An 18,479-nucleotide genomic window follows, 5' to 3' on the forward strand; every position below is an offset into this window, starting at 1 on the left:
TATGCTTCTATGTCTAATGTAACACGCGATCAGCTCTTAACACCAAGCTGAGCTGTATCTATCTATATATATATATATATATATATACCAACATCTTTATGAAAATCTGTCAATGCATTAACTTCTTACCAGGCATTAGCTGTCAAAGGGTGTAATCCTACACCGTGCTTTTAAGGTCCATTGCTGAAAGTGATGCCAGTACTCTGGCTGATCTTGGTTTTCGAACTTTGTCAATCATGTGATTAAATATAATTTGTATGTAGAAAGTTTCAATACAACTTACCAACATCAGATGTTGAGACAAACTTCAGTGAGCTAACCGCCCACACTATCGCAATAATGTGCATTCAAATGGATTGAAGCATGTGCAGAAAGTGGTGGATTAGTTTCAGCAGAAGCTCAATGCATTAATATGATAAAATAAAGGGAGAACAACCCTATTTCTTTTCCTGCATGGAAGAGTCACATCTGTCTAATGTGAAGCTATGAACGACTTTTGTTTAGATTTTGGAGAAATTGTGTCATGATTGATTGATGTTTTACATGAAGTTACTGGTTGCACTGCAATCACGGGAAAGAGTTTCCAGCAGTATGTGTACGATTTATTATGCATTTTGGTTTTGACGGTTATGACTCAGAGGGGAAATGTGATTTTTTTTTTTTTTATACAATGTGCATCATTTTGATGTGAAAGAAAAACAAATAGAAATGAAATAACAGAGAATATTGCCAAAACAACTGACGATATGAGGTAAACATATAAACCTTCTGTTATCTCTCTCTCTATATATATATATATGTATAAAGATAGCAGGATTATGACGCCATTAATATTTCTTATCTTTTGTGCTTTTGAATTTTAGACTTGATGACTGATTCGATTTCATGTAGTCAACTCCATGAGTGGTCACGACCTTGCTGCCATTCAGACGCTCCGCTAGTTGAATTTCTCAGTTGAGCGTTTGTTAGTAGGGCACTTTGCTGAATGACTCATTTTCTTTGAACCGTTGTGTTCTGAAATCTTTTTGAAAGGTGTTCTTCAAATGCTCTGATGAATGCGACTGGTTGCACTAGTCTGTGAGGTGAAGGTCACGGCTGCTTCTATGGTTTTGTATCCACCAAGCACTGATTAGTCAGGAGAGCCGGATGTTTCAATTCCTTTTGTTTCTCTTGTGTAGGATTTCTTGTCTACTTTTCTGACTTGATACTCAAGTTCCTTCTGCAACACCTCCTCTCCCTCCTCTTCACCTCTTTCCTTTGAAATCACACATGCAAGCGTGTGCAATGTCAACAAAACACAATCTCCCTTTTATCCTCTGCGTCAGAACCTGAGAAAATCATGATCTTGCTTACATCACACATACCTCCGTCCCTCCTTCCGTTCTACCCCCTCATGGGCACACACAAAAAAAGCAACATTTAACACCATCCTTCCTTTTGAAAATGTATTTTCATGTCCGTAACCTCCTACTGTGTTCTTCACGTGCACCCTATTTTCTCTTCACACACACACACACTCTCTCCCACTCAAGCGCACACACACACACAAATCTCTTGACCATCCCTCTTTAGCCTCTCCTCCTCTATTTTTACTTGAATGTAACTACATACACGCGCCGAAACGACACAATCTCCACTTTATCCACGCTTGTCCGAGTATTTCCCACACAAGGACACACATCCACACATAATCTGCAGCACACAGTCAAGCACATACACAGGCCCATGTGTATATTTATATATATATATATATATATATATATATATATATATATATATATATATATATATATGCGCACATGTAATCTGCAGCAAATGCCCCTCACATCCATACAATCCGCTCTATACTATGTCTTATCCATCCATCCATCTACAGTATATCTATCATCCATCCCTCTCTCCTGGTCCTCTATTCTGCCCTGTAACTGTGTGATAACCACAGAGAGCGACACGAAGAGACAGCCAGTGGCCCTGTGAACGATGTTGCTACAGATTATGTAAGAGCCATAGATTAAGGGAATATCCAGCAGATCACTGCGGGCTCAGAAGCAGGACGGTAGCCACCACACTGACGAGGAGTGGGGGCTGAGAAAGCTGGCCCGGCCCTTTTTTATTCATTCTTTTTTTTCTTTTATATGGAGCGAGATGGAGGGATGGATGCGAGGGGCGAGTGCGGTTTGTTTTTTGTGTGCGTGTGCATGAGAGAAAAGTTGCACTGAGAGAAAGAGAGAGTGGGAGGGATGCATCATGGAAAATGACTGCTTTCACCAGATATGTAGGAGGGAAGACTTTTCATTACATAGAGAAAAAGGGAGAGAAAAAAATAAAACAATGGTGTATCACAACAATAGCTATCCCTCAGCCACGATTTAAAACACTACGACCTGTTATGACTGTCGGGTAAAGCCATTACAGGGATGAAAATCTCCTAACAACACTGGTTAAAAGGTTCAAATATAGAAAGTGTAAACACAAAGGGGAAGGGGGTGTTTATCAGCAAGTGTGTGTGTGTGTGTGTGTGTGTGTGTGTGTGTGTGTGTGTGTGTGTGTGTGTGTGTGTGTGTGTGTGTGTGTGTGTGTGTGTGTGTGTGTGTGTGTGTGTGTGTGTGTGTGTGTGTGTGTGTGTGATAAAGAGAAAATAAAACAGTCGTAGGAGGAAATGAAGGAGAAAGAGAGAATGATAGAGAGAAGGGAACTGTATTTATCGGCCCAGGTGCAGATTGCTGATCACTGCTCGGGTGGAGGAATTCCCTGATTAAATTGGAACAGTTTTGATTTCCATGCATTTCTCCCGGTCTCCTGATCATTAGACTGAATGCATGTTGGGATTTACAAGCTCGGGCAAGATTGCTGACAACGGAAGGTGTCATGCACTGTGCTGCACGCAGAGTGTTTGTGCGACCAGGTTTACATTGGCGTGTGTCATGCTTGTGTGTTTCTCGTCGAAAACACATTGTATCCTTGTGGCCCGACGGATGTGTTGATGCGCTCCCTTATTCCTATTAGCAATGTCGCTTTTGAAACTTTGCATATTTACATCAGCTTGTAGTCTTTCTCTCCACTATTTGGTGGCACATTGTTACATGTCTTAAAGAGGCAACTGACGGCGCTCGTGCCAATAGTGGTTCCAGGTGGTATTATTGTTTGTTTGCATCTTAAAAGCAATTTTTTCGGTCCGCTCGGGTTGAAACAAATGTTTAAATCCAATATTTGGTCATGACATTACTTTGTACCTAGGCAACCATTTTATCATAACAAGAGGACATATCTGGTCTGTTTTCATTTTTCTCCTACAAGGTTCCTGTGGAGATCACTAAGTAACCTAATAATATTTGCTGATTTGGCAAGCAGGGTTGTGTTGTCACCAGAATTTTCAGAGCACTATTCCCTTTCTTTATACTTCCCCCTGGATCAAGTCACGTAGCAAGTTGGTGGCTATATTTCCATCAGTTCATCAAGTTGCAATGTACACTTATGTACTGTAACTAGGACGCGGGAGAGCATGATTAACATTCCTTGAATTCCTTGAATGTTAATTCACAAACTACAAACATTGCTTTTCCATTGATCAGTAGAAAACAGTGTAATATCCAGAGGGTGTTGTAGAACATTTTTCTCTTGCAGGTCATCAAGTAGTCAGGTTACGGTTACGGTTGGGTGTTGTCACTTGTCAGTTTTATTCTATATTTTACTGGTTCAGCTTGTGGTATTGCAGGACATGTGACGAATGTAGAGCATGACACACAAACAAATAAGAGGATGAGTATTTTGGGTTGTCAACCCTAACCCATGTCATTTTTATTCTCTTGAAATGAAACAAAAAGATCCACGGTGGTTATATCGAGGATACTTATCGCCGCGCTCCAAATACACAAATTCAACATACTACATTTACATGATATCCATCTCTACCAACTCCTAATAACCATCCACAAGTGTGCAGTATGTGCGCCCACTCAACACCCACGGAGATGAACCTGCATGCAAAACACAGTGATAGTGCACAGTGATAGTGTGACCTTATTTCTAACACTCTGTACGAAACACACATACATGCAGCTCCCACTCCCCAGCCCCCACATGTGAATATTCACACCCAAACGCCGACCATATATCCATCACTCAGTGTACATCCTGCCAGTGTCAAAGTCTGCTGCAATCTAGAGCAGTGGATAAAGAGACGAGGCGCTGATCCCTGTTGGATTTGACCAGGAAAAAGCCAAGCGGGCCTGTTATCATAATCAAAAATAGCTTGTGTATCGGATTATCCGTAGGTCCGTACGTACAGTGCGCCGCGTGACACGCGGCAATGCATGCAACGTGAGGGGACCATGATAGTGATAGGTAGCAGGCGTTTGAAGCTGTGGCTTCAAATTCCAGTTCGAGAACAAATCCTCAATACTCAAATTAACTTTTACCTTACAAATGAGCAGCGATACAACACGGGGGGGGAAGCCTCGAGTGCCTCGGTCCAACAGGGCACGCACTGTAATTCACCGATGAGTGAACTTAATGTCGCGCTGACCAGCTGTTGGGTCTGCACCCACTCCGTCTGACAGCTCTTCCCACTGTCATGTTGCTAAATGGTTTAACAGGTGCTTAAAGGGGTAGTAAGCAATTTTAATCCCATACACTTTTTGTGAGTGTATTGGAAGCTCTCGGTTCTGTGTGTGCGTTGAAAAAGAATCCGGGTTTTCGGTGACTCAGGGTTTTTTTTTTTGGCCTAGCGGTTAGCGCGTCGCTCCCCCATACCCGAGGCTACGGGCTCGAGGCCCGCCCAGTGCAGTAAAATCATCAACAACAACGAAGAGAGAAATGAGCTTTCTCCAAAGCGCTTTCTGCCCTTTTAACCATTGGTTTTATTACCTATTAATGACCGCATGCCTTTCATATTGCTATTATATTTTTATACCCTTATATATCTTTCAAAAGTGAAAATGCAGATAAGCTTATTGTACTGAAGATCGCAGTCTCTTAACGAATATTATCACACGCATTAAGCCGAAAGAAAAATCATAGTGCAGTGTTTTTGTTCTCCTTTCTCTGTCACACTCTGTACTTGGCAACTGTCAGTGCTATAGCACAGTCAAGGTCGATTTTGTGTTAGGAATTTTAATAATAAAAAATTTAAAAATGAGGAAGGAGAAGGAAATTATGTAGTCGAACCATGATTATGAAATTTTGTCAGGTGGTTTTATATTCTGTACATGATAAAATGCCATCTACCCTTCAGTTCAGGTGTACAGTTTGTTCTGTTCTGTTTCAATGGTTATGCCTCTGACATCAGACCTTCAAACACAATTGGAATAACAAGGATGCCTCAACATAATCAAAACCATAGTGTTTGATGGTCATTTGAATTGTACATTCCAACTGCCACAGAACAACTGATGACGTTGTTTTGAAGATGAGCATCAACAAAATGTCGTAGAAAAAAAAAAAAATTCTGTGCACATATGCTGTGGGATGAAACCTCTGCATCTATACAAACATATTTCAGGTTTTGTGAAATTAATAAGTCAAGGACTCATCTAATCTTATTTACGCCACCATGCAGTTTTGGAAGTTTTCCCCTCGATCAGAGGATTGTAACAGTTTAATAGTTTCTCAACCTGTAGAAGAGCATGTAATCCTGCGGCCTGACACAAATCCCAGCCTAAATCTCGCAAGATCACTTTTTTGCTCCAAGTTTCTAGTCTGGGGGGAAAAAAAACATCCACTATGTACTGGATGAGTCTGAACGGGTCTAACAGCGAGGCTGAACCAGTCAGTGAAGTGTACTATTACATGACAGTATCGAACATAATTCTGCAGAAGTACGGTTTATTTCAGAATCACATGCAATATATACATTGCATGTCCCTATGAAGAATATAGCATTGCAATCATAAGGTTTCCCAGAACAATCTGCTACATATTCAATTATGTTGCTCTTTCTCGGTTCCCGACATACAACGTCGTAAATCAGTGGAGCCGTCAAGAAGTGACTGTTCTATTTTTGCGCCGCTTCTGTCGATCTAAGACTTTATATAATTTCTTTGGATAAAAAGAGGATTGTACTCTCATTTAGTTTCCCTTGCTACCTACAAGGCAACACGCTGTTCTCTGAGCCATTTCCCACATGTGCATTCCCTTTCTCTTTGTACTCCTACTGTATTTGATTTGCCGGCATTGGAGCAAGGGAGCATGTGCTGGGATCACATTGGTTTACTGAGAGTTGATGAGGCGTAACAATAACCATGTGTCAAAATACCGTGAACCTCTTTTGTTTAATGTTTTGTTTGCTTCCCGCAACTGCATCAATCTTAATGAAGCCGGCTGACTGAAATCACATCAAGTCAAAAGCAAAACAACATTGATTTCCTTTGTTGGGCTTAATTGCTGTGGTCCTCATTGGTATGCTAGACATAGTATTGTGTGCACGCACACACACACACACACACACACACACACACACACACACACACACACACATTCCCCACATGCACTGATCAACTCACAGCTGTGCAAATATGGCACCAACATCAGGGTACAACAGCTCAGAACCAGTTTCATTATTAATACCCTCATATTGCAACATGCAATATTCTCTTTAATGTGAATTTCTTCTCACAGTTTCTATATTTTTTTTTCCCTCTTTGCCTCGACCAAGGCCGACGCCACAAGCGTGCTGAAGAAGAGGATGAACTCCGCTCCACTGTTTGACCGGCCTGCCAAAACGTTTCCCAACCCACCTGTCAACGCCCAAGCCTTCCTGCAGCAGGGTTCAGCTGTACCCGCCAACAACGTCCTGACTGGCACCAGCATCATCGACAAATACTCCCGCATCCTCTTCCCCCTTTCCTTCGGCGCCTTCAACCTGGTCTACTGGATCGTCTATCTCACCAAGGACACCATGGAGATGTCCAGGTGAACAGATGGCATGGTTGCTACAAACAAATCCAGCATTTGTTTTGTTGTTCATGTAGAACACCGTGGTATTAATTGTATGAGTCAGACGGCGATGCACAGGGGCTATTTCAGTGCAACTACCTCCTCGCTGAATATAATTTGTTTTGTTAAATCTTACACACCCTCGGGCAGCATACAGAAAGCATGTGCACAAGTTCTGTGTGTATATCAAACAGGTTGGTTATGAGCCATTATTCACATAGGAAATCCGAATTAGTTTAGGACAGCCAGACGGTTGGACATCTAGCAGATGGGTTTCTGCTGTCCGTTGTACGGAATGAAACAGATGCAGACTGTTCACTTCCAAATCTCACGGACAACATATTTTTATTCATTTTCTTTTACAACATACTGATAATGAAAAAAGTTAATGGCAATGGCTGAATGCATGGCCATTAACACAGATTATAATGGATTGTTGCCAGAGAACAAGTCTCAAACGCTTATTGACAAAGTTAGTGTGGATGTTAATACCTTTGTGTATTGCTGTTGGAGCTAGCCACTTGCCACTCCACTTGTGCAAGGACAGAGGAATGATGCAGGTAATCAGAATGACGATTTCATTTTGTATCCAGGGACAAAAAAGACCACATGACATACTGTAAATTAGACTGCACTGATGCTGAGCACGATAATCCATATTAGGAAGATGCTTGGCTTATATATATATATATATAATTTTTTTTCATAAGCCATATATCAATAAAGACCAGGGTCTACCACAGCAGACAGGACCTCAAGTGCAGGCTGTGAATGACCAGGCTAAGATCCTGTGGGACTTACAAGATCCAGACTGATAAACTCTAACTAACCAACCAGCAAGACATGGTGGTGGTCAACAAACAGAAGAAGGCAGTAGTGATGGATGTAGCAATTCCCAACTGACAGAACAACAAGGCGAAGGAACACAGGAATCTCAAAAAAATAACCAAGGTCTGACAGAGGAGCTAGAAAAGATGTGGACAGTGAGGGAAACAGTGGGGCCTGTGATCCCCAAACTGGCAGAGCAGCTCCATATTGTCTCCATTATATGTTTAATACTTTATGTTTTTTGAATACTTTCATTTATATGCGTTTGCCAGTCTGAGATCTAGATATATGGGATATTTTATACAGCAACTGCACACAGCTCTCACACTGTCAGCTATACTCATTTGCCGTATGGCTTTTGTAAATGTATCAGCAGCGCTCAAGAGTGATCGTTGGCTTTATACAGAAGGCGAGTTATAATTGCAAAACAAGACCACCGGGCAACGCTGGCAGTCTCTGTATTTACCATTCAATGTTTTGCAATTTGTCTGGCACTTAGCGGTGCCAATGAGCTGCAATGCTCATAACCTGTAGGTGTATGTGCTTCCCACACAGTGAGCTATGGCCAAAATGACGGCAAGGAAATTTACACCTAGTTGCAGTGGACTGCACATTATCTACGTGTATGTTTTTTTTGTTTTGTCCATCAGACTGGACCGAAGCACAGCTGCGCCTTGCCAAATGCTAACCCCAGCCTGCTTACAATGAAAATGTTAGAAGGGTAAAATTTACAACGGTGGCAATTTCAGCATTTTAGGCAATGCAGTTTGGACCAGAGCAACTGACTGACAGCAGCCCCCTAATTCCATGCTGCTAGTGTGGAAAAGTAAAAAAAAAAAAACATAAACAAAATTGTCTGATAGCTAGCAGTTCATTCTTCAGATTGACCTGATGGGCCAGATGGTTTGTTTAATTGAACGATCTGGGAGGGCTAAGTTGGAAACAGTTTGGGAAAGGGCAGAAGGCTTCAAAAAAAAATTCCTTGGCAGGTGATTGGATCAACCATCTGTCTATCGCCACCTATCACGGTTGCCAAAGCCAGTCAGGAGAAGAGCAAATACATATACATACCCGTAGCGGTATTTAAAAGTAAATAAGTCCCATGTTTCAATGAGACAGACATGTATTTAATTTATATTTCATATTCTATACCAATTAGGACTCGAACCCGTACTTTCTGCATTCTCAGTCAACTCGGGCGGATCTCGGTGGATCAATTAAATAGTATTAAGCCTTAACTCTACCTACCTTCCGCATTCCCCCGACGAGAGTGGGCCGCTGAACGATTTCCGTCCGTAATATCTGTGACCTGGTGTATGATATTAATCCAAACACCCAGACAGCTGCTGTGGTTGTCGGCATGAATTGTAAAGGCTAAGAGGCACACTTACGTAGTTTTCTCAAATGATTTCTTTCAATCGCATGTGATGAGCTGAGACATATACATGACTTGTAATTTTTACTGATAACAGATCGGTACAGTAGTCTTCGAAATGGCATTTGTTATTGCCAAAGCAATATGTCAACAGAAGAAAATCATGCTGCAGTGTTTCGATGACATGTGCTCATTACTGCGTCTGATCCTGACGGGTTTGACACTTTGACAGATTGCTGAGGGTTATACTTGTTTACAGAGAAATCGCTCTCTGTGTGTGTGATCGCATCTGTGTGTGTGTGTGTGTGTGTGTGTGTGTGTGTTATCTGTCCCAACATTTTCTAAACGGATGCATACGCCTGGTTGTGCATTTATGTCCACACTATCGATGCTCACCACCAGTCTTTGGGCTTTTTTCAACCGTGCGAGTTCGGCTTCTTTCATTCGCTGCCTTGCTCTTTCTCCAAAAAGACAAAAGCCCAGAGGTCTGAACTGAGACAAGTCAGATGACATGGAAGTGTTGGCAGGCATTGGGGCAGCTCCGTGTGACTCACCCTCTCAGTGACACTCTCTGAACTGTTTCTATTAATTGATGGGGACTGTAAGCAGCAAGCAGATCCTGACAGACCGCTTGCAGGGGAAGCAGCGGAAGCGGTGGCCTTGAGGCTCTGCGAATCAACAAGAATTAAAAATAGAGAAATACCATAATATGAATGTATGTGTTTGTGTGCACATACAGTATGTGTACAAAATACTGTAGTTTTGATACATGACTGAGCAAGTGCAGAGAGTGGAGGCGATAAACAACACAGATTGACCCTGGGCTGATAACTGAAAATCCCAGCGGTGTTAGTACGGGCCAGAGCAAATAACACGTACAACCACAAGCTGTCACTGTGAGGACATGTGTTCACATTTCACCCGCTGTAAAAGTCCACATATCGAGGTTTGATTTGCTGACGTTTTTCAGCATTCCTGGAGGCCATCAAAGTCAATTTGCCATTTTCCAGCAAATATTTTTTACAGTGTTTGAATTTCATAATATGTTTGAGGAAAGTGTTGATACTCCCAACATGTACTGTACAAGACGTCGTGACCACCAGCCCATGATTTCTATTTGAAGGCTTCAATAAACCATAGCAGAACCATAATCCACTGTACAATGCTTCACACATTCACAGTTAACACATTACATTTCATTACTTTTTCTGTATGGCACCACCCACACCAGTGACCCCTTCGTTCTGAGTAAGATCTACCTTAATCCAGATATCACCACCAGCAAATGAAAGCAGGCAGTCCTTTTCACTCCAGAGAAATAAATATATGGCTCCAATGACCCCAACTGAAAACAGATAACTGTGTATGCGACAGACCCCTTTTTCTCTCTTTGTAACTTTGCTTTGATTATAGAAAGCCCTCCTGCAAAGATGAGCTGGACCAGAAGAAAAGAGTGTCTTTTAGTGTGCGTGTGTGCGTGCGTGCGTGTACAGGCGTACAACCGATAAATGTGCCATTTCAAATGAATAGCGCCATTCTGGGTGAGCCATGGAGGAAAGAAATTCGCTGAAAACACTTCCTTCCATGAAGGGCCCCAGCTGGTTGGCCGACTGGTTGCCGGCTGGCTGGCAAGCCGACTCGTGTATGTGTGTCAGAGTAGGTACAGCAGGCGATAAGCCCTGCTCCTCTTCATTGCCCATCAGCGCGCCACGCTTGAAAAACAACTTCCTCATTGTTGCCCATAAATCAAAGCCACTAAATGCTGTTTCCAACCCAATTCCTATTTTCGACTGTGGGGCCGTAGCCATAACTTTGGTGTAATGATCATTCAATTATAGGCCACCTAGTCAGGAGGCAATGAAGACCGATATAAACAGCGAACCCCCTATCTATCATATTTCTCTCTGTGGCCTTGTGGGAATTGCCGCGTCCGCCTTTGTCACCCAGTTTGTGTGCTTGCATGAGTGCATTCCTCACAGACACCTACCTGAGCTTACACGAGCATCCATGTGCGCACTCAAGCACGGACATTTATAAATCCTCATAAGACAAATTGCCACCACACAAGAAAACTGCTCTCAGTCCCTGACTTTCTCTTAACATATACATGCTGTTCCTCCCTTCCCTACTATCCCTCACACTCAATTTCTCCCTCTATTTCTCACTTTATCTCAGTGTCACTCTTGCAGAAACCCTCTCTTCCTCTCCTACCCCCTTTTCTGTATCTACGGTCCCCCTCCACCCCATCTCTCTCTCTATTTCCCCTGGTGAGCCGCCAGTACTCTGTCTCCTCTTTCCAAAGACCGGACAGCCCGACAGGCTAAGCAGAGTGCTTTCCCTCTACCTCATCTACTCAGCATCATGCGTCCAACCACATCAGAGCAAGGAGGAATCCTGTTTCTGTAGGAATGTGCTGTCTACTAGTCCCCTTTACTGACCCTATAGATGCATATTGGCCATCTGGTTACTTGGGGAAAGTACAATTAATGTAGCAGGGCAGCCTCTTCTGAGGAGAAATGGTCCCATCACCAAAAGGTCACAAGTTCAGTCTCCCCGAGAGCCAATGCGAGTCCGTCATCGGGCACATTTCCTGTCAGTGGGCCTGAGAGCTAGGGGGCTCACTTTGAGTCACGCTGGAATACAGTTGTGACTTATCACTCGCCAGTGTCTTAAATACAAGTATTAATTACTAATATTTGAGAGCCTTTCAACAGTAAAGATTGGCAAGTGCATTGAAATTGTGTCCAGCTGTCTCTGAAGGGTCCTTCATAAAAGTGTACAGGTTTTCTTTGAATTCAGTAATAAAACTGCTATCAACATTTCTTGTTTCATGATGTGTTATCGGTAAAGTAATCCAGATACTCTTGTATGTATGTATCAATGTTTACATTCTTTTCATATATCTGCGCTGTATTATTGACTCTGTTTAACAGCATCAGACTGAAAAAAAAAGAATAGCTAGTCAGCCGAAAAATTAATGATTTGATTAATTTTTCATATCAATTTAGACATAACCATGTATGAAGTGCTTTGGATAATAATATCATATCATTGCACATGGACAAAGATGTTTTAAAATGTTCATTTAAATACAGCAATTTAATTTGCACCAATGCAATCAATATAGTGTCCTCCCATAGTATTATAATTATTTGACACTGATGGTTGCACAGATCAATATACAATATTCAGCATGTTCCCATGGTGCCTATTATTCAGTTGAATTGTCACAGTCCAAAACATGCATGTTATTTGAATCTACAATTTAGTGCTAAACTTAACATATACAGAGCAAGAATTTAAACTAAAATATAATGTCAGTGCTCTATCCAAAAACAAGCCTACATGCCTACTCCAGAATACCCTAATTCAATTGGATTTACCATAATTGTGTCCTCGTGTTTGCGCTTTAAAGTACATAGACGGTGCCAACGTTGTCCCCAAATGCCTTATCACCTTCACGAAACCCAAACACACAGTAGGCTGGCATTTATTGTCATTAATAATGTTATTTATTTTTGCCACTAGCCATGTGTAAGTCTGTAAAAAAAAAAATGCCTGTCAAAAGTATCCCCTGCATTAACACATCAGGCGGAGGACGTAGAGGTGTGAACTACCTGGCAGGGGTTCCCAGACAAGTTTCACAAGATCTTTTTGAACACTGACCGCAAGGGACTGAATTTATTTCTTTTCATTTACTTATTTATTTTAAACCAGCCTGAAATGAATGCCAACCTTCACAACGAGACTGAACAGCAGCTCACTCTTACATCACACCAGTGTTTATTTGTGCTCGTGTGCAGGCAGATGTGTACAGATGTGGAATGGAGTAGGTGTATGTGTAGGTGTTTGTATGCATATATTATGTTGTTATTTTAGTTAAATATGATAAATACATTCCATGATTCTGAGAAAAAAAAAATCTTTATATACACAGGGCAGCAAAGCAGGGTGCTCCTCTTCCTCTCAGTGTTTCTCCTTAGCATGCACAGTTGCCATCGCATTTGCCTCTGATTGATTCTACCTTTGTTTCTCTTCTTTCTGTCTTACAGGGATACCATCTAAACCAAGAGTTTGTCATCCTGGAAATCACACACACACACACACACACACACACACACACACACACACACACACACACACACACACACAATAAATAGATGACAGACAATTGCCAAGCACTCTTTCATGCCGCCTCAGTGCATTGTATTTATTTTTACATACTCTCTTCGAAAGTGAGTGTTTCGAGAGCAGATGCACCAGCTCCTATTGCCAGCTTTACCCGGGAGCTCACAGCCTGTGGGAACCAGGCTCTGGAACTATTTCAAACAGGTAGTGCGTCTCTCTTTGTCCCTCTCAATTCTTCCACAGTATTTTAAAAAAATATATAAAGTTAGATGCTATGACACTTTTTCAGTGTCCGCCCTCTGTCCCCTGCCTGAATGCATGGGGGGTGGTATGTCAAAGTTAAGCTAGCTAGGCTGCAGAACCAGAGGCAGAACCACTGATTTGTTTTGTGTATTTATTTCTGTGTGCAGGCAACAAGCACACAAGAGCAAATTTGCACGTGTCCAAAATGACACATTCCCTTCTCTGACATTTAGAGCGCATTTGAGGAAATTAGTGCACCGGTTGCTCCGAAAGAGTCCAGTGTGACTGACTGGAAGCAATCTTGTTCATCTTTTTTTTTTTTTTTTTGGGGGGGGGGGAGGGGGGCGTTATTGGCTTAATTTCCCTCTGCTGATGGAGGACAGTGAATGTGAAGGTAAATCTTCAACGTTTTATGTTTAGTGTGTATCACAGATTCATCATTTTGGTTGACATACAGAAATGTGCACATTAATATATCAGAGAATACAATAAAATAAAATAAAATATAGACATACTGACACTTAATGCACACATGCATTTTATATTTTCACTATAAGATGATATGTCTTAGATTTCTATCGACAGAAGTAAACTTTGACACATCAGTACATTTGAAGACTAGCATGCAACCAATGCTGAAAGCTGTGATCCATCTTCACAAATCACAGAAATATACAGTACCTGCCTTCAAGAACAAGCAAGCAAAGAAAGAAAGAAAGAAAGAATACAGTTATCCCGCTTGAGGTTGTCCTGGTAATAACCTGTCTTAGAAGAGATTTAGGCCTTTTTTTAATGATAAAACAAATATGTTTTAGTTGTTCTTGTTTTTGATTGTTTGTATGTATTGCAGTAAACTCAATTGAAGTTAAAATAATTCATGCCCAATTAAATTCTTGAGATGACAGCTCCGGGTTAATAAGAAAGATAATAATAAAACAGCAAAAAATAGAAAGCTAAAGCTATCATCATCAATTACACAAAATGCCAAAACCTATTCATTGATAATCCACTTGGGTGGATTTGCATACGATTATGCACTGTTTCCAATTAAGGAGAAAGGGTAACATCTTAATGCCATGTGGCGTCTAAATATAAGCGGTGGTGTGTTTGCTTCCTCATGACATCCATCATCCATGACGATGCTCTCATTAAAGGCGTCTCTCATTAACACAGGCACCTTTTGGAATGAAAGGCCTGCACTGGTGCTGCCAAAGGATTACAGTAGTCGTGGAATCTGTGCACTTATTCTGGTTCTTAAGTTGATGTTTTAAAAGAAAATTATCCCACAAACTGTTGAAAAAAACTTCACAACTGCTGTTAGGTGCCCCTGTGTTCTTATTCAGTTTTGCAAATTTTGAGATTCCCAACGATCGATGGTGTTCGAACAAGAAGTGACATAGTTATGTAGTTCTTTAATACAGTATTGTGATCCCATTTGGGACATAACTCTTCATTTGTTGTAATGTAATTAGGGTTTACTTTTTTTGAGCACTTTAATTTCTGAACAGAGCAGCATGGCTCTCAGCATCAGTTCAACACTATTGATATATCACTTACAGCTTATAAAAAATGTCCATGATTTTTCTTTAAGAATAAAAATATGCAATGAAATAAAAGAAAATAAAAATGCAATACAGACTCTGGTTGGAGCCTCAAGGATGGGATCCATTATTTAAAAGCATATCCTGATGTTGCAAACCTTTCACGAACTGGTTCCAAATTATCAACTCTATTGCCAGACAAGAACATCAATTCTGTAAAAAAGAAAAAAAAGATATCTCCGATTTCATCCAGTGCCAAGGATTTTTAATATTCGCTTTCTACAATATCTGTGCATGGCAGCTATGGTGTAGCTAAGGTATGTTAATTGTAAGGCTAGTAAAACTCTTAAGAGGTGCGGGGAAGGTCATGGCCACAGCTAAACACGGGAAATCTTACATGCTTGGTTTGGACACACGACTGTGTTAAAAGTGACATATTACGCAAAAATCTCCTTTTCAGTGTTGCACTTACAGTGTGCACATAAATGTGTGTATCTGTGGAGCTTGCCAGCCCACAAACTGTGGAAAAAAAGACCACCCTGTCATTTTTTCGTGTGCTGGCTAAACCCTACAAGGCTGGCTCTGAACAACTGGTTCAGATTTCTCTCCCACTGTGATGTCACAGTTGGACTCTTTGTGGAGTAACCCCGGCTGCAATCTGAGAATCTCCACTTTTCTGCGTGAGGGGGCGTGACATTTCTTATACATTTTGAAATCCGTTGACCAGTCACAACAGACTGGGCTGGCTGGCTGGCCAATCAGAGCAGACTGTGGTTTGACGGGAGTCGGGGCTAAAGGGAATCCAGGCGTTTTAGACAGAGGGTGAAGGGAGGACCTGCGGGAATGGGCAGTATGAGAACACTGATGTCTTTTTTGAACATTAGAGCACGTAAACCTTTTCAAGTGGTCACCCAAATTAAGAGTACAAACCTGAATATGGGCATAATATGTCACCTTTAAATCTGTGTTCAGTCGACTTTGAACTGTAAACTATGGCCTTGTGTTGTCGATTACAGAGTGCAAAGGAGTTGATCATTTTAAGGCCTGTTATTGCATGTCTTTTTTTTTTTCTTTCCTTCTTCTACACCAGTGGACTAAAGATATACAACAAATAACAGTGGTGTCAGACTGTATGAACTGTCTTTGTACCCCCCCCCCCCGTCTTTCTCTGCTCCATTCATCACCGTCCCCTCCTCTGTCTGTGAGGCAGAGGCCGAAGAGACGGGGCATCTCAGTCCTTATTGCCCTGTATGTCAGCCTCTGTTGTGGGAAGAACCTGACCGCCAGTGAACTCGGACTGCTACAGAACTGCTGGCTCAACCCCAGCGGAGCCTCAGAAAACTGACGACCTCCCACCTCCCAGCAGTTGTGTGTTTCTGCAGAACAAACTTCAGCTGAATAGTACAAAGGAAGTAAGCTGCCATGACTGTGTGCGTGTGTGTGAGGGTCGGTGTGTTTGCGTGAGTAGGTCCTTTTTAAAAAAAATATATATATATATATAAGACTGAGCTCATTTGCTTTTATCAGTGACCCGTTTGATCTGCCCTCTGACCCTCAGCCTAGCTGCTCAGCTCCATCGCACCAGTGGGAAAACCGCGTTTGCATGACCTCCAACCCTTTATGTGCTTGTTAGGGTTGTTGAATGTAGAAGGTTGTGAACTCCATAGAATATAGAATTCTATTGCTATGGTGACTGCGGCCATAAACTGTTCTCTGGTCCGTATGTTTCATGTCGTTTCACAGGCATGAGCTTTTGTTGATTCTTTCATTTCGCTAATGTTAATCTAATTTTATGTTGTTGTTTTTTCATCTTTACACTTTCTTTTGCCGAGACATTGAGGACACAATTTAGAAGACGAGGAATGTTTGACATTCTTATTTTATGTGTATATTTTGTGAATATATTATTAAGTATTTCCGTAGGTCGCTATTTGTATTCCAACTGTATAACCCTGCTTGATGATCAGCTGCACTGCATTAACCATTCAGTGGTTTGAATGGCAAACCGCAACTTTTGTATTTTAAGAGTTTAGTCCGTGCTCCTCGTACACATTGTTCACTGCTAGTTTTTAATGTTATGATGGTAGCCTGCGTTACTGCGAAATATTGGCAAATTCAGGTGTTTAGTCACCTGAATTGAAAAACAAATCCTCAAAAATTGAATGAAATACAATCCCACAATAAATCCCCCAAATAAACCCCTACTCACCTTTCCCACAAAATTGTATATTACTGTATTCAATAAAGCCAATTATGTATTTCCCTCTTGCGACTTTTTTGTAATGAACCACCACTGTGCACTGATAAAGATATACTGTATATACTGTGTTTAACGAAACAATTGGGCTAGAGCTGCGACAGTTAACCGATTAATCGATTAGTATTCGACTACCAAATGAATGGCCAATGATTTCGATAGTTGATTATCGGTTCAAGTAGGGATTTTTATTTAAAAAAAAAGGTCAAAATTCTATGATTTCAGCTTCTTAAATGTGAATATTTTCTGGTTTCTTTGCACCTCTATGGCCGTAAACTAAATAACTTTAGAATGTGGACAACATATATCTTTTGATTTGGGAAACATGATCAACATTTTTCAGCGTTTTATTACATTTTACGGACCAAGCAACTAATCGATTAATCGAGAAAATGATTGACAGATTAATCAATAATGAAAATAGTAGTTGAAAAAAGATTCAGTTGCAACCCGAATTGGGGCTCTGCCCCATGTGGGATTCTGAAAACACAATCTTTAATGTAAGAGTGTGAATATATTATCATTGCCTTTATTTGTCTATTGTGACGAGAAAAAGATTTGATGAAATCGAAACAAAAACACAGCATTTCTGGATAATTACTGGACCCTGTCTTCATAAAGGCGCTCATAGTTGTTTAAACTGATCCAGTTTCATTTGAACCACGCAAATATGATGATTCTCATTTCACACATGAATGCTAATTTACATTGTGTGTGACTCCCTTTACTTCTAATTATCATACTAAGGATGAGATATGAGGTGCCGTGTGTGGTGAGTGACTCACACATTTATGTCATTCAGTCTCATTTGGTTCCTCTCTTTGAAATGGTTACACTATAGCAACCTACGGCTTATGTGTTGGTTGACATTTTGTTAATTTTGGCAACTTTGCACATATACACAAATAACCTTTTCTTTTTTTTTCTTTTTTTCCTCTGCTGTACTGTGTATAAAGACATGAACACATACACAGGGAGCGCATGCCCTGGGTCAGTTGAGGCTTTTTGCCGTGGAGGAATGCATTTAGCCCTAAGGGGAAAGTGAGCCTCTGTCCTCAGCAGTGTCAAGGCGCCTTTCAGCCACCCAAAGTGGTGTAACCCACATCACAATGTCCCCTCACTCTGTTTTCATTCCTCTACACTAAGAGCAGCCGGCAGGCAGAAACAACCAGAG

The 18,479-nt window shown here is 41.2% G+C and overlaps 1 protein-coding gene across 5 annotated transcripts in view; it reads left to right on the top strand.

The window, feature by feature from the left end:
- gabra6b (gamma-aminobutyric acid type A receptor subunit alpha6b) overlaps window positions 1–15,150 on the top strand; it is a 31,219-nt gene extending 16,069 nt beyond the window's left edge. For 4 of the 5 annotated variants that reach the window (XM_035626242.2, XM_035626243.2, XM_035626240.2 and 1 more), the window contains 2 exons: window positions 6,653–6,909; window positions 13,189–15,150. In XM_035626242.2, the coding sequence (XP_035482135.1) occupies window positions 6,653–6,909; window positions 13,189–13,201 (270 nt within the window). In that variant the 3' untranslated portion in view covers window positions 13,202–15,150. Of the gene's footprint in view, window positions 1–6,652; window positions 6,914–13,188 lie in introns of those variants that run through there. The other variant, XM_035626241.2, reaches the window with a different exon arrangement.
- The last annotated feature ends 3,329 nt before the right edge of the window (window positions 15,151–18,479 follow it).

Source organism: Scophthalmus maximus, chromosome 2 (assembly GCF_022379125.1).
Source record: "Scophthalmus maximus strain ysfricsl-2021 chromosome 2, ASM2237912v1, whole genome shotgun sequence".
NCBI classification, from domain to species: Eukaryota; Metazoa; Chordata; class Actinopteri; order Pleuronectiformes; family Scophthalmidae; genus Scophthalmus; species Scophthalmus maximus.